Genomic DNA, 16,362 nt, shown 5'->3' on the forward strand with positions numbered 1-16,362 from the left:
GTGACATCACTGTGTGTATTATCCCTGTACCGTGACATCACTGTGTGTATTACCCCTGCACCGTGACATCACTGTGTGTATTATCCCTGTACTGTGACATCACTGTGTGTATTATCCCTGTACTGTGACATCACTGTGTGTATTATCCCTGTTCTGTGACATCACTGTGTTTATTATCCCTGTACTGTGACATCACTGTGTTTATTATCCCTGTACTGTGACATCACTGTGTGTATTATCCCTGTACTGTGACATCACTGTGTTTATTATCCCTGTACTGTGACATCACTGTGTGTATTACCCCTGCACCGTGACATCACTGTGTGTATTATCCCTGTACTGTGACATCATGTGTTTATTATCCCTATACTGTGACATCACTGTGTTTATTATCCCTGTACTGTGACATCACTGTGTGTATTATCCCTGTACTGTGACATCACTGTGTGTATTATCCCTGTAGTGTGACATCACTGTGTGTATTATCTTTGTACTGTGACATCACTGTGTGTATTATCCCTGTACTGTGACATCACTGTGTTTATTATCCCTGTACTGTGACATCACTGTGTTTATTATCCCTGTACTGTGACATCACTGTGTTTATTATCCCTGTACTGTGACATCACTTTGTGTATTATCCCTGCACCGTGACATCACTGTGTGTATTATCCCTGTACCGTGACATCACTGTGTGTATTATCCCTGTACTGTGACATCACTGTGTGTATTATCCCTGTACTGTGACATCACTGTGTGTATTATCCCTGTACTGTGACATCACTGTGTGTATTATCCCTGTACTGTGACATCACTGTGTTTATTATCCCTGTACTGTGACATCACTGTGTGTATTATCCCTGTACTGTGACATCACTGTGTGTATTATCCCTGTACTGTGACATCACTGTGTGTATTATCCCTGTACTGTGACATCACTGTGTGTATTATCCCTGTACTGTGACATCACTGTGTGTATTATCCCTGTACTGTGACATCACTGTGTGTATTATCCCTGTACTGTGACATCACTGTGTGTATTATTCCTGTACTGTAACATCACTGTGTGTATTTTCCCTGTACTGTGACATCACTGTGTGTATTATCCCTGTACTGTGACATCACTGTGTGTATTATCTCTGTACTGTGACGTCACTGTGTGTATTATCCCTGCACTGTGACATCACTGTGTGTATTACCCCTGTACTGTGACATCACTGTGTGTATTACCCTTGTACTGTGACATCACTGTGTGTATTACCCCTGTACTGTGACATCACTGTGTGTATTATCCCTGTACTGTGACATCACTGTGTATTATCCCTGTACTGTGATATCACTGTGTATTATCCCTGTACTGTGACATCACTGTGTTTATTATCCCTGTACTGTGACATCACTGTGTTTATTATCCCTGTACTGTGACATCACTGTGTGTATTATCCCTGAACTGTGACATCACGGTGTGTATTATCCCTGTACTGTGACATCACTGTGTGTATTATCCCTGTACTGTGACATCACTGTGTGTATTATCCCTGTACTGTGACATCACTGTGTGTATTATCCCTGTACTGTGACATCACTGTGTGTATTACCCTTGTACTGTGACATCACTGTGTGTATTACCCCTGTACTGTGACATCACTGTGTGTATTATCCCTGTACTGTGACATCACTGTGTGTATTATCCCTGTACTGTGACATCACTGTGTATTACCCCTGTACTGTGACATCACTGTGTGTATTATCCCTGTACTGTGACATCACTGTGTGTATTATCCCTGTACTGTGACATCACTGTGTATTACCCCTGTACTGTGACATCACTGTGTGTATTATCCCTGTACTGTGACATCACTGTGTGTATTATCCCTGTACTGTGACATCACTGTGTGTATTATCCCTGTACTGTGACATCACTGTGTGTATTATCCCTGTACTGTGACATCACTGTGTGTATTACCCCTGTACTGTGACATCACTGTGTTTATCATCCCTGTACTGTGACATCACTGTGTGTATTATCCCTGTACTGTGACATCACTGTGTGTATTATCCCTGTACTGTGACATCACTGTGTTTATCATCCCTGTACTGTGACATCACTGTGTGTATTATCCCTGTACTGTGACATCACTGTGTGTATTATCTCTGTACTGTGACATCACTGTGTGTATTATCCCTGTACTGTGACATCATGTGTTTATTATCCCTATACTGTGACATCACTGTGTTTATTATCCCTGTACTGTGACATCACTGTGTGTATTATCCCTGTACTGTGACATCACTGTGTGTATTATCCCTGTAGTGTGACATCACTGTGTGTATTATCCCTGTACTGTGACATCACTGTGTGTATTATCCCTGTACTGTGACATCACTGTGTTTATGATCCCTGTACTGTGACATCACTGTGTTTATTATCCCTGTACTGTGACATCACTGTGTTTATTATCCCTGTACTGTGACATCACTTTGTGTATTATCCCTGCACCGTGACATCACTGTGTGTATTATCCCTGTACCGTGACATCACTGTGTGTATTATCCCTGTACTGTGACATCACTGTGTGTATTATCCCTGTACTGTGACATCACTGTGTGTATTATCCCTGTACTGTGACATCACTGTGTGTATTATCCCTGTACTGTGACATCACTGTGTTTATTATCCCTGTACTGTGACATCACTGTGTGTATTATCCCTGTACTGTGACATCACTGTGTGTATTATCCCTGTACTGTGACATCACTGTGTGTATTATCCCTGTACTGTGACATCACTGTGTGTATTATCCCTGTACTGTGACATCACTGTGTGTATTATCCCTGTACTGTGACATCACTGTGTGTATTATCCCTGTACTGTGACATCACTGTGTGTATTATTCCTGTACTGTAACATCACTGTGTGTATTTTCCCTGTACTGTGACATCACTGTGTGTATTATCCCTGTACTGTGACATCACTGTGTGTATTATACCTGTACTGTGACATCTGTGTGTATTATCCCTGTACTGTGACATCACTTTGTGTATTATCCCTGCACCGTGACATCACTGTGTGTATTATCCCTGTACCGTGACATCACTGTGTGTATTATCCCTGTACTGTGACATCACTGTGTGTATTATCCCTGTACTGTGACATCACTGTGTTTATTATCCCTGTACTGTGACATCACTGTGTTTATTATCCCTGTACTGTGACATCACTGTGTGTATTATCCCTGTACTGTGACATCACTGTGTGTATTATCCCTGTACTGTGACATCACTGTGTGTATTATCCCTGTACTGTCACATCACTGTGTGTATTATCCCTGTACTGTGACATCACTGTGTGTATTATTCCTGTACTGTGACATCACTGTGTGTATTATCCCTGTACTGTGACATCACTGTGTGTATTATTCCTGTACTGTGACATCACTGTGTGTATTATTCCTGTACTGTGACATCACTGTGTGTATTATTCCTGTACTGTGACATCACTGTGTGTATTATTCCTGTACTGTAACATCACTGTATGTATTATCCCTGTACTGTGACATCACTGTGTGTATTATCCCTGTACTGTGACATCACTGTCTGTATTATCCCTGTACTGTGACATCACTGTGTGTATTATCCCTGTACTGTGACATCACTGTGTGTATTACCCCTGTACTGTGACATCATTGTGTATTATCCCTGTACTGTGACATCACTGTGTGTATTATCCCTGTACTGTGACATCACTGTGTGTATTACCCCTGCACCGTGACATCACTGTGTGTATTATCCCTGTACCGTGACATCACTGTGTGTATTACCCCTGCACCGTGACATCACTGTGTGTATTATCCCTGTACTGTGACATCACTGTGTGTATTATCCCTGTACTGTGACATCACTGTGTGTATTATCCCTGTTCTGTGACATCACTGTGTTTATTATCCCTGTACTGTGACATCACTGTGTTTATTATCCCTGTACTGTGACATCACTGTGTGTATTATCCCTGTACTGTGACATCACTGTGTTTATTATCCCTGTACTGTGACATCACTGTGTGTATTACCCCTGCACCGTGACATCACTGTGTGTATTATCCCTGTACTGTGACATCATGTGTTTATTATCCCTATACTGTGACATCACTGTGTTTATTATCCCTGTACTGTGACATCACTGTGTGTATTATCCCTGTACTGTGACATCACTGTGTGTATTATCCCTGTAGTGTGACATCACTGTGTGTATTATCTTTGTACTGTGACATCACTGTGTGTATTATCCCTGTACTGTGACATCACTGTGTTTATTATCCCTGTACTGTGACATCACTGTGTTTATTATCCCTGTACTGTGACATCACTGTGTTTATTATCCCTGTACTGTGACATCACTTTGTGTATTATCCCTGCACCGTGACATCACTGTGTGTATTATCCCTGTACCGTGACATCACTGTGTGTATTATCCCTGTACTGTGACATCACTGTGTGTATTATCCCTGTACTGTGACATCACTGTGTGTATTATCCCTGTACTGTGACATCACTGTGTGTATTATCCCTGTACTGTGACATCACTGTGTTTATTATCCCTGTACTGTGACATCACTGTGTGTATTATCCCTGTACTGTGACATCACTGTGTGTATTATCCCTGTACTGTGACATCACTGTGTGTATTATCCCTGTACTGTGACATCACTGTGTGTATTATCCCTGTACTGTGACATCACTGTGTGTATTATCCCTGTACTGTGACATCACTGTGTGTATTATCCCTGTACTGTGACATCACTGTGTGTATTATTCCTGTACTGTAACATCACTGTGTGTATTTTCCCTGTACTGTGACATCACTGTGTGTATTATCCCTGTACTGTGACATCACTGTGTGTATTATCTCTGTACTGTGACGTCACTGTGTGTATTATCCCTGCACTGTGACATCACTGTGTGTATTACCCCTGTACTGTGACATCACTGTGTGTATTACCCTTGTACTGTGACATCACTGTGTGTATTACCCCTGTACTGTGACATCACTGTGTGTATTATCCCTGTACTGTGACATCACTGTGTATTATCCCTGTACTGTGATATCACTGTGTATTATCCCTGTACTGTGACATCACTGTGTTTATTATCCCTGTACTGTGACATCACTGTGTTTATTATCCCTGTACTGTGACATCACTGTGTGTATTATCCCTGAACTGTGACATCACGGTGTGTATTATCCCTGTACTGTGACATCACTGTGTGTATTATCCCTGTACTGTGACATCACTGTGTGTATTATCCCTGTACTGTGACATCACTGTGTGTATTATCCCTGTACTGTGACATCACTGTGTGTATTACCCTTGTACTGTGACATCACTGTGTGTATTACCCCTGTACTGTGACATCACTGTGTGTATTATCCCTGTACTGTGACATCACTGTGTGTATTATCCCTGTACTGTGACATCACTGTGTATTACCCCTGTACTGTGACATCACTGTGTGTATTATCCCTGTACTGTGACATCACTGTGTGTATTATCCCTGTACTGTGACATCACTGTGTATTACCCCTGTACTGTGACATCACTGTGTGTATTATCCCTGTACTGTGACATCACTGTGTGTATTATCCCTGTACTGTGACATCACTGTGTGTATTATCCCTGTACTGTGACATCACTGTGTGTATTATCCCTGTACTGTGACATCACTGTGTGTATTACCCCTGTACTGTGACATCACTGTGTTTATCATCCCTGTACTGTGACATCACTGTGTGTATTATCCCTGTACTGTGACATCACTGTGTGTATTATCCCTGTACTGTGACATCACTGTGTTTATCATCCCTGTACTGTGACATCACTGTGTGTATTATCCCTGTACTGTGACATCACTGTGTGTATTATCTCTGTACTGTGACATCACTGTGTGTATTATCCCTGTACTGTGACATCATGTGTTTATTATCCCTATACTGTGACATCACTGTGTTTATTATCCCTGTACTGTGACATCACTGTGTGTATTATCCCTGTACTGTGACATCACTGTGTGTATTATCCCTGTAGTGTGACATCACTGTGTGTATTATCCCTGTACTGTGACATCACTGTGTGTATTATCCCTGTACTGTGACATCACTGTGTTTATGATCCCTGTACTGTGACATCACTGTGTTTATTATCCCTGTACTGTGACATCACTGTGTTTATTATCCCTGTACTGTGACATCACTTTGTGTATTATCCCTGCACCGTGACATCACTGTGTGTATTATCCCTGTACCGTGACATCACTGTGTGTATTATCCCTGTACTGTGACATCACTGTGTGTATTATCCCTGTACTGTGACATCACTGTGTGTATTATCCCTGTACTGTGACATCACTGTGTGTATTATCCCTGTACTGTGACATCACTGTGTTTATTATCCCTGTACTGTGACATCACTGTGTGTATTATCCCTGTACTGTGACATCACTGTGTGTATTATCCCTGTACTGTGACATCACTGTGTGTATTATCCCTGTACTGTGACATCACTGTGTGTATTATCCCTGTACTGTGACATCACTGTGTGTATTATCCCTGTACTGTGACATCACTGTGTGTATTATCCCTGTACTGTGACATCACTGTGTGTATTATTCCTGTACTGTAACATCACTGTGTGTATTTTCCCTGTACTGTGACATCACTGTGTGTATTATCCCTGTACTGTGACATCACTGTGTGTATTATACCTGTACTGTGACATCTGTGTGTATTATCCCTGTACTGTGACATCACTGTGTGTATTATTCCTGTACTGTAACATCACTGTATGTATTATCCCTGTACTGTGACATCACTGTGTGTATTATCCCTGTACTGTGACATCACTGTGTGTATTATCCCTGTACTGTGACATCAATGTGTGTATTATCCCTGTACTGTGACATCAATGTGTGTATTATCCCTGTACTGTGACATCACTGTGTGTATTACCCCTGTACTGTGACATCACTGTGTGTATTACCCCTGTACTGTGACATCACTGTGTGTATTATCTCTGTACTGTGACATCACTGTGTGTATTACCCCTGTACTGTGACATCACTGTGTGTATTATGCCTGTACTGTGACATCACTGTGTGTATTAGCCCTGTACTGTGACATCACTGTGTGTATTACCCCTGTACTGTGACATCACTGTGTGTATTATCCCTGTACTGTGACATCACTGTGTGTATTATCCCTGTACTGTGACATCACTGTGTTTATTATCCCTGTACTGTGACATCACTGTGTGTATTACCCCTGTACTGTGACATCACTGTGTGTATTATCCCTGTACTGTGACATCACTGTGTGTATTATCTCTGTACTGTGACATCACTGTGTGTATTATCTCTGTACTGTGACGTCACTGTGTGTATTATCCCTGCACTGTGACATCACTGTGTGTATTACCCCTGTACTGTGACATCACTGTGTGTATTACCCTTGTACTGTGACATCACTGTGTGTATTACCCCTGTACTGTGACATCACTGTGTGTATTATCCCTGTACTCTGACATCACTGTGTGTATTACCCCTGTACTGTGACATCACTGTGTGTATTACCCTTGTACTGTGACATCACTGTGTGTATTACCCCTGTACTGTGACATCACTGTGTGTATTATCCCTGTACTGTGACATCACTGTGTGTATTATCCCTGTACTGTGACATCACTGTGTATTATCCCTGTACTGTGATATCACTGTGTATTACCCCTGTACTGTGACATCACTGTGTGTATTATCCCTGTACTGTGACATCACTGTGTGTATTACCCCTGTACTGTGACATCACTGTGTGTATTATCCCTGTACTGTGACATCACTGTGTATTATCCCTGTACTGTGATATCACTGTGTATTACCCCTGTACTGTGACATCACTGTGTGTATTATCCCTGTACTGTGACATCACTGTGTGTATTACCCCTGTACTGTGACATCACTGTGTTTATTATCCCTGTACTGTGACATCACTGTGTTTATTATCCCTGTACTGTGACATCACTGTGTGTATTATCCCTGAACTGTGACATCACGGTGTGTATTATCCCTGTACTGTGACATCACTGTGTGTATTATCCCTGTACTGTGACATCACTGTGTGTATTATCCCTGTACTGTGACATCACTGTGTGTATTATCCCTGTACTGTGACATCACTGTGTGTATTACCCTTGTACTGTGACATCACTGTGTGTATTACCCCTGTACTGTGACATCACTGTGTGTATTATCCCTGTACTGTGACATCACTGTGTGTATTATCCCTGTACTGTGACATCACTGTGTATTACCCCTGTACTGTGACATCACTGTGTGTATTATCCCTGTACTGTGACATCACTGTGTTTATTATCCCTGTACTGTGACATCACTGTGTTTATTATCCCTGTACTGTGACATCACTGTGTCTATTATCCCTGTACTGTGACATCACTGTGTGTATTATCCCTGAACTGTGACATCACGGTGTGTATTATCCCTGAACTGTGACATCACGGTGTGTATTATCCCTGTACTGTGACATCACTGTGTGTATTATCCCTGTACTGTGACATCACTGTGTGTATTATCCCTGTACTGTGACATCACTGTGTGTATTACCCCTGTACTGTGACATCACTGTGTGTATTATCCCTGTACTGTGACATCATGTGTTTATTATCCCTATACTGTGACATCACTGTGTGTATTATCCCTGTACTGTGACATCACTGTGTTTATTATCCCTGTACTGTGACATCACTGTGTGTATTATCCCAGTACTGTGACATCACAGTGTGCATTATCCCTGTACTGTCACATCACTGTGTGTATTATCCCTGTACTGTGACATCACTGTGTGTATTATCCCTGTACTGTGACATCACTGTGTTTATTATCCCTGTACTGTGACATCACTGTGTGTATTATCCCAGTACTGTGACATCACAGTGTGCATTATCCCTGTACTGTCACATCACTGTGTGTATTATCCCTGTACTGTCACATCACTGTGTATATTATCCCAGTACTGTGACATCACTGTGTGTATTATCCCTGTACTGTCACATCACTGTGTGTATTATCCCTGTACTGTGACATCACTGTGTTTATCATCCCTGTACTGTGACATCACTGTGTGTATTATCCCTGGACTGTGACATCACTGTGTTTATCATCCCTGTACTGTGACATCACTGTGTTTATCATCCCATTGTCACCTACCAGTACTGGGAAACAAAATTATGATCCTCACCTTTAATTCCAGGTCTTTGTAAATCTGTGGTCTCAGGAGACTGAGGAGATAGGAGGCTCGTGAGAACTTAAAACCTATTATATATATATATAAAAAAAAAAATTGTGATAGAATCAATATTTTACATTAAACCACAGCTACATAAAAAGATGTTTTTCACAGAAATGACCACTATACAGCAGTCCTAAAATTCCGGAATTCTTTATTTGGGCGCTATATGGAGCTAATATTTGTGCACTGTGTGGCAGTATACTGAATTTCAGCTTTGCATAGCTGTACAATTTTGATCCTTTTCTTTAAATACCGTACAATAGGAATTTGTTTTTTTTATTTTTTTTCCAAAATCTATTTTTCTTATTCCATGTCTAGAGAAAAAAAAATTAATGATTTTCACCATAAACTGGAAAAACTCCAATATATAGAACGGATAAAATGATTGCAGGTTGATATTTCTCTATGAAGACTAAAACTAAAGTGTAATGTTAAAGAAAAATAAAAAAAAAGTTAAAAATTGAAATTCTAAAGAATTAAAAATTAAAATCCCCTCTTTGTCTCCAGTAAAAAAAAAAAAAAATGCCAAAATATTTTGTATCGCCGCATCCATAAAATTCTGAACTACTAAAATCTAAAACCCATTTTACCAATAGGGTAGATGACGTGTAGAATAAAAAAAAATAAAAATGCAAAACTGCCATTTTTTTGGTCACTGCATACACCCCCCCACCTAAAAAAAAACAGAGCTCATCACGCAAAAAAAGACAAGCCCTTGTGCAGTTTCATCTATGGGAGAATAAAAAAAGTTGTCCGGTCATGAAGAGGTTAAATAATCAGCCCCCATGTAAAGACAATTTAATATAGAATCTACCTGGGATAATCTCCTCCGTGACCGCTGCTCCACCAATCACATGGCGTCTCTCAAGAACGACGCAGTTCACACCAGATTTCTGCAGATACGCTGCCTGCAGAACAAGAGGATTATCGGTGAAAATAAGACAGGGTCTTATATTATTTTTGGCTCCAAAAGATGCACTAGGGTTTATTTTTGGTGGATGTCTTATATTTTGTACTGGTATCAATGACTGGGTCACCTGTTTATGAAAAATGAATATTCACCCCGTCCCACGCCCATAATCCCGCCCACCCCTCTGCCGCCATCAGTGATTGGAACTTGTGTTACTGAAAAAATGAATATTCACCACCAATCACTGACGTTGGCAGAGAGGTGGGCGGGATTATGGGCGTGGGACGGGGTGAATATTCATTCCATTAACTAGCTGGTATGTGACTGTAAACGTCGGGGCTTACAGCAACACAACGGGGTACCGTACACAGGGCCGTATTTACCATTAGGCACCCGTGGTCCGGTGCCTAGGGCGGCAGATTGTGAGGGGCGGCACCTTCTGGCAGCAAAAAAAAAAAAAAAATTTTTTTTTTTACATTTTTTTTTTTTTGTGGCTGCCGAGCACAGGGAGCTGATTGACCCCGGAACTGCCGGCGCCTGCACTTCCGGGGTCACAGGCGCGCGTCAATCAGCTCCTTCCTCTGTGCTGCGTCCACTGCTGTGTGGACGTCACATGCAGAGCTCACAGCAGGACGCCGCGGATGACGCCGTGATGGAAGCTGGTGTCAGACGAGGATACTCACGTGAGCCAGGAAGATGGCGGCGGGCACTGGAGCAGATAAGTGGATTCATAAGGAGCGTGGGAGTGTCTCTAATGCAGACCGGAGATCTGCGCATGCGGGGGGGGAGGCGGCAAAGGCTGATACTGGAGGGAGGCAGAGGCTGAGACTGGGGGGAGGCTGGAGGGAGGCAGAGGCTGAGACTGGGGAGAGGCTGGAGGGAGGCAGAGGCTGAGACTGGAGGGAGGCTGGAGGGAGGCAGAGGCTGAGACTGGGGGGAGGCTGGAGTGAGGCAGAGGCTGAGACTCGGGGGAGGCTGGAGGGAGGCAGAGGCTGAGACTGGAGGGAGGCTGGAGGGAGGCAGAGGCTGAGACTGGAGAGAGGCAGAGGCTGAGACTGGGGGGAGGCTGGAGGGAGGTAGAGGCTGAGACTGGGGGGAGGCTGGAGGGAGGCAGAGGCTGAGACTGGGGGGAGGCTGGAGGGAGGCAGAGGCTGAGACTGGAGAGAGGCAGAGGCTGAGACTGGGGGGAGGCTGGAGGGAGGCAGAGGCTGAGACTGGAGAGAGGCAGAGGCTGAGACTGGGGGGAGGCTGGAGGGAGGCAGAGGCTGAGACTGGAGGGAGGCAGAGGCTGAGACTGTGGGGAGGCTGGAGGGAGGCAGAGGCTGAGACTGGGGGAGGCTGGAGGGAGGCAGAGGCAGAGACTGGGGGGAGGCTGGAGGGAGGCAGAGGCTGAGACTGGGGGGAGGCTGGAGGGAGGCAGAGGCTGAGACTGGGGGGAGGCTGGAGGGAGGCAGAGGCTGAGACTGTGGGGAGGCTGGAGGGAGGCAGAGGCAGAGACTGGGGGCGGCTGGAGTGAGACAGAGGCAGAGACTGGGGGGAGGCTGGAGGGAGGCAGAGACTGGGGGGAGGCTGGAGGGAGGCAGAGGCAGAGACTGGGGGAGGCTGGAGGGAGGCAGAGGCAGAGACTGGGGGGAGTCTGGAGGGAGGCAGAGGCTGAGACTTGGGGGAGGCAGAGGCTGGGACTGAGGGGAGGCTGGAGGGAGGCTGAGACTGGAGGGAGGCTGGAGGGAGGCTGAGGCTGGGGGGAGGCTGGAGGGAGGCTGAGACTGGGGGGAGGCTGGAGGGAGGCAGAAGCTGAGACTGGAGGGAGGCTGAGACTGGGGGGAGGCTGGAGGGAGGCAGAGGCTGAGACGGGGGAGGCTGGAGGGAGGCAGAGGCTGAGACTGGAGGGAGGCAGAGGCTGAGACTGGGGGGAGGCTGGAGGGAGGCAGAGGCTGAGACTGGAGAGAGGCAGAGGCTGAGACTGGGGGGAGGCTGGAGGGACGCAGAGGCAGAGACTGGGGGGAGGCTGGAGGGAGGCAGAGGCAGAGACTGGCGGGAGGCTGGAGGGAGGCAGAGACTGGGGGGAGGCCGGAGGGAGGCAGAAGCAGAGACTGGGGGAGGCTGGAGGGAGGCAGAGGCAGAGACTGGGGGGAGGCTGGAGGGAGGCAGAGGCAGAGACTGGGGGGAGTCTGGAGGGAGGCAGAGGCTCAGACTTGGGGGAGGCTGGAGGGAGGCAGAGGCTGGGACTGAGGGGAGGCTGGAGGGAGGCTGAGACTGGGGTGAGGCTGGAGGGAGGCTGAGACTGGGGTGAGGCTGGAGGGAGGCTGAGACTGGAGGGAGGCTGGAGGGAGGCTGAGACTGGGGGGAGGCTGAGACTGGGGGGAGGCTGGAGGGAGGCAGAAGCTGAGACTGGAGGGAGGCTGAGACTGGGGGGAGGCTGGAGGGAGACTGAGGCCGAGACTGGGGGGAGGCTGTAGGGAGGCTGAGGCTGAGACTGGAGGGAGGCTGAGGCTGAGACTTGAGGGAGGCTGAGGCTGAGACTGGAGGGAGGCTGGAGGGAGGTTGAGGCTGGGGGGAGGCAAAGGCTGAGACTGGGGGAGAGAGGCTGATGCTGAGGGAAGATAGAGGCTGATACTGGGGGAGAGAGGCTGATGCTGGGGGAGTGGGAGAGAGGGGCTAATGCTAGAGACAGAGGACAAGGGATGAGGGATAGTGTAGGGGAGTCAATATCAAGAGTGGGGTAGTGTGTGTGGGGGGGTCTCAGCATAAGCGTTAGTGTGGTGGTCTTAGCATGAGTGGGGCAACATGAAGGTCTCATTATGGAAAAGAGGAAGGCAGCATTAGGAGCTCATGGAGAGGGACAGCATGCATGGGACATTGTGAGAAGGGGGCAGCATGCATGGGACACTGAGGAGGGGGCAGCATGCATGGGACATTGTGAGAAGGGGGCAGCATGCATGGGACATTGTGAGGAGGGAGCAGCATGCATGAGACATTGTGAGGAGGGAGCAGCATGCATGGGACATTGTGAGGAGGGAGCAGCATGCATGGGACATTGTGAGGCGGGAACAGCATGCATGAGACATTGTGAGGAGGGAACAGCATGCATGAGACATTGTGAGGAGGGAGCGGCATGCATGAGACATTGTGAGGAGGGAGCAGCATGCATGAGACATTGTGAGGAGGGAGCGGCATGCATGAGACATTGTGAGGAGGGAGCGGCATGCATGAGACATTGTGAGGAGGGAGCGGCATGCATGAGACATTGTGAGGAGGGAGCAGCATGCATGAGACATTGTGAGGAGGGAGCGGCATGCATGAGACATTGTGAGGAGGGAGCGGCATGCATGAGACATTGTGAGGAGGGAGCAGCATGCATGAGACATTGTGAGGAGGGAGCATCAAGCATGAGACATTGTGAGGAGGGAGCAGCATGCATGGGACATTGTGAGGAGGGAGCATCAAGCATGAGACATTGTGAGGAGGGAGCAGCATGCATGGGACATTGTGAGGAGGGGGCAGCATGCATGGGACATTGTGAGGAGGGAGCAGCATGCATGGGACATTGTGAGGCGGGAGCAGCATACATGAGACATTGTGAGGAGGGAGCAGCATGCATGAGACATTGTGAGGAGGGAGCAGCATGCATGGGACATTGTGAGGAGGGGGCAGCATGCATGGGACATTGTGAGGAGGGAGCAGCATGCATGGGACATTGTGAGGAGGGGGCAGCATGCATGGGACATTGTGAAGAGGGGGCAGCATGCATGGGACATTGTGAGGAGAGAGCAGCATGCATGGGACATTGTGAGGAGGGGGCAGCATGCATGGGACATTGTGAGGAGGGGGCAGCATGCATGGGACATTGTGAGGAGGGAGCAGCATGCATGGGACATTGTGAGGAGGGGGCAGCATGCATGGGACATTGTGAGGAGGAGCAGCATGCATGGGACATTGTGAGGAGGGGGCAGCATGCATGGGACATTGTGAGGAGGGGGCAGCATGCATGGGACATTGTGAGGAGGGGGCAGCATGCATGGGACTTTGTGAGGAGGGGGCAGCATGCATGGGACATTGTGAGGAGGGGGCAGCATGCATGGGACATTGTGAGGAGGGGGCAGCATGCATGGGACATTGTGAGGAGGGGGCAGCATGCATGGGACATTGTCCTCACATCATGCTGCTCCCTCCTCACAATGTACAGATCATATTTCATAATCGAGGAAGGTGTGGTGGATATACAGTAGTTTATAAGGGAGGGCAGAGTGGTGTTTTAGTTTATTAGGGGCAGTGTGACAGTCACAGTATATAACTGGGGATGGTGGGAATATTTTATACTCATGCTATGTTTTGATGTGCCTGTGATGATTCCCATTGGGGGGGGTTAGTTTCTTATTGATACTTTTTAAAGTGTGCTACAGAGTAGATCTGCCTTAAACAGATGTCGTGTGCGAAAACTCAGTTTTACGTTGTCACTAAGGGGCGCGACCACTTAAAGTGCCTAGGGCAGCACGAAGGCAAAATACAGCCCTGACCGTACACCAAATAAAAGTTACATATCCTGAAAGGGCTGACCAAGTCCTATTTTAGGACACTATTAGTATGATGATCTGCAACTAGGGCTTATTTTTGGAGTAGGGCATATATTTGATGCATACTTCAAAAAGGCAGAAAAATCCCGCTAGGGCTTATTTTCGGGAAAACACAGTAGGACTGCAACTAGAAATAGATATACTGTATACATCCACTTACATTGGTCCCTGTCCCTACTTCAGCTTCTAATCTAATTTCCCCACATCAGGTCCACATACACTATATAAAAGGGTAGTTCCAGAGTTAAAAAACATGCCTGCTCCCCCCACCTCCCAAAAAAAACATATCTGTCCTCAGATTATAAGTGGTAGTGTAGCCCTGTTTTATTCTCAATTGTAATGCTAAATACAGAATAACCCACAGACAAATGTGGCACTGTTTTTGGAAGAAGGCAGAATTTTTGTTTTTGATTTTTTAAATAGTGTACAACCATATTAAATCCCATAGCCATTGCTAAGCTATGATAGCACTATTAGTAGTTATTTATACTATACTATATACAGTCATATGAAAAAGTTTGGGCACCCCTATTAATGTTAACCTTTTTTTTTTATAACAATTTGGGTTTTTGCTATTTCAGTTTCATATATCTAATAACTGATGGACTCAGTAATATTTCTGGATTGAAATGAGGTTTATTGTACTAACAGAAAATGTGCAATCCGCATTTAAACAAAATTTGACCGGTGCAAAAGTATGGGGACCTCAACATAAAAGTGACATTAATATTTTGTAGATCCTCCTTTTGCAAAAATAACAGCCTCTAGTCGCTTCCTGTAGCTTTAATGAGTTCCTGGATCCTGGATGAAGGTAGATTTGACCATTCCTGTTTACAAAACAATTCCAGTTCAGTTAAGTTTGATGGTCGCCGAGCATGGACAGCACGCTTCACATCATCCCACAGATGTTCAATGATATTCAGGTCTGGGGACTGGGATGGCCATTCCAGAACATTGTAATTGTTCCTCTGCATGAATTCCTGATCCATGAATCACTTAAAATTGGTATTAATCAGTCTTCCTCATCATGCTGTTCACATTTTGACATATGATACCAAGATGACACCTAATTGATCAGCAGTACCATGCCATTGTGAGGCTTCAAGCAAGATGTTCTCAGATGCAAGCAGCCACTGAGCTTAGAGTGTCACCTTCAGGTTGTACAGATATACGGAGAGACTGGAAGAGTCATAGAAAGGCAAAGAAGTGGGCGTCCTTTGGCCACATTCCACACTGATGACTGCTTCATGGGTGACCAATGCTCTTTGGAACTAGATGATGAATGCTACACAACTCCAGACACATTTAAGGAAGGTGAGAGCAGGCACCCAAGAGTCAAAACCATTTACATTAGCGTGGTCTGCATGCTAGATGACCTGCAAGGGGACCAGACCACAACACCAAACACAGGCATCATCTACGCTGGACGAGAGATCAGTGGGCCTCGGTGCTGGTCATTGATGAAAGTTGATTGATGCTGAGCAGAAATGATGGCCGCCAATGATGTTGGAGACAAAAGGACATTTC

The 16,362-nt window shown here is 45.8% G+C and overlaps 1 protein-coding gene across 1 annotated transcript in view; it reads right to left on the bottom strand.

Annotated features, from left to right (window-relative positions):
• The window catches only part of PYROXD2 (pyridine nucleotide-disulphide oxidoreductase domain 2), a 140,493-nt gene that overhangs the window by 102,447 nt on the left and 21,684 nt on the right, over positions 1-16,362 (bottom strand). The window contains exons 3-4 of the mRNA XM_075352240.1: positions 10,166-10,259; positions 9,301-9,374 (exon numbers count right to left, since the gene is read on the bottom strand). Of these exons, the coding sequence (XP_075208355.1) occupies positions 9,301-9,374; positions 10,166-10,259 (168 nt within the window). The remainder of the gene's footprint in view (positions 1-9,300; positions 9,375-10,165; positions 10,260-16,362) is intronic.

Source organism: Anomaloglossus baeobatrachus, chromosome 5, assembly GCF_048569485.1.
Source record: "Anomaloglossus baeobatrachus isolate aAnoBae1 chromosome 5, aAnoBae1.hap1, whole genome shotgun sequence".
Taxonomy (NCBI): domain Eukaryota; kingdom Metazoa; phylum Chordata; class Amphibia; order Anura; family Aromobatidae; genus Anomaloglossus; species Anomaloglossus baeobatrachus.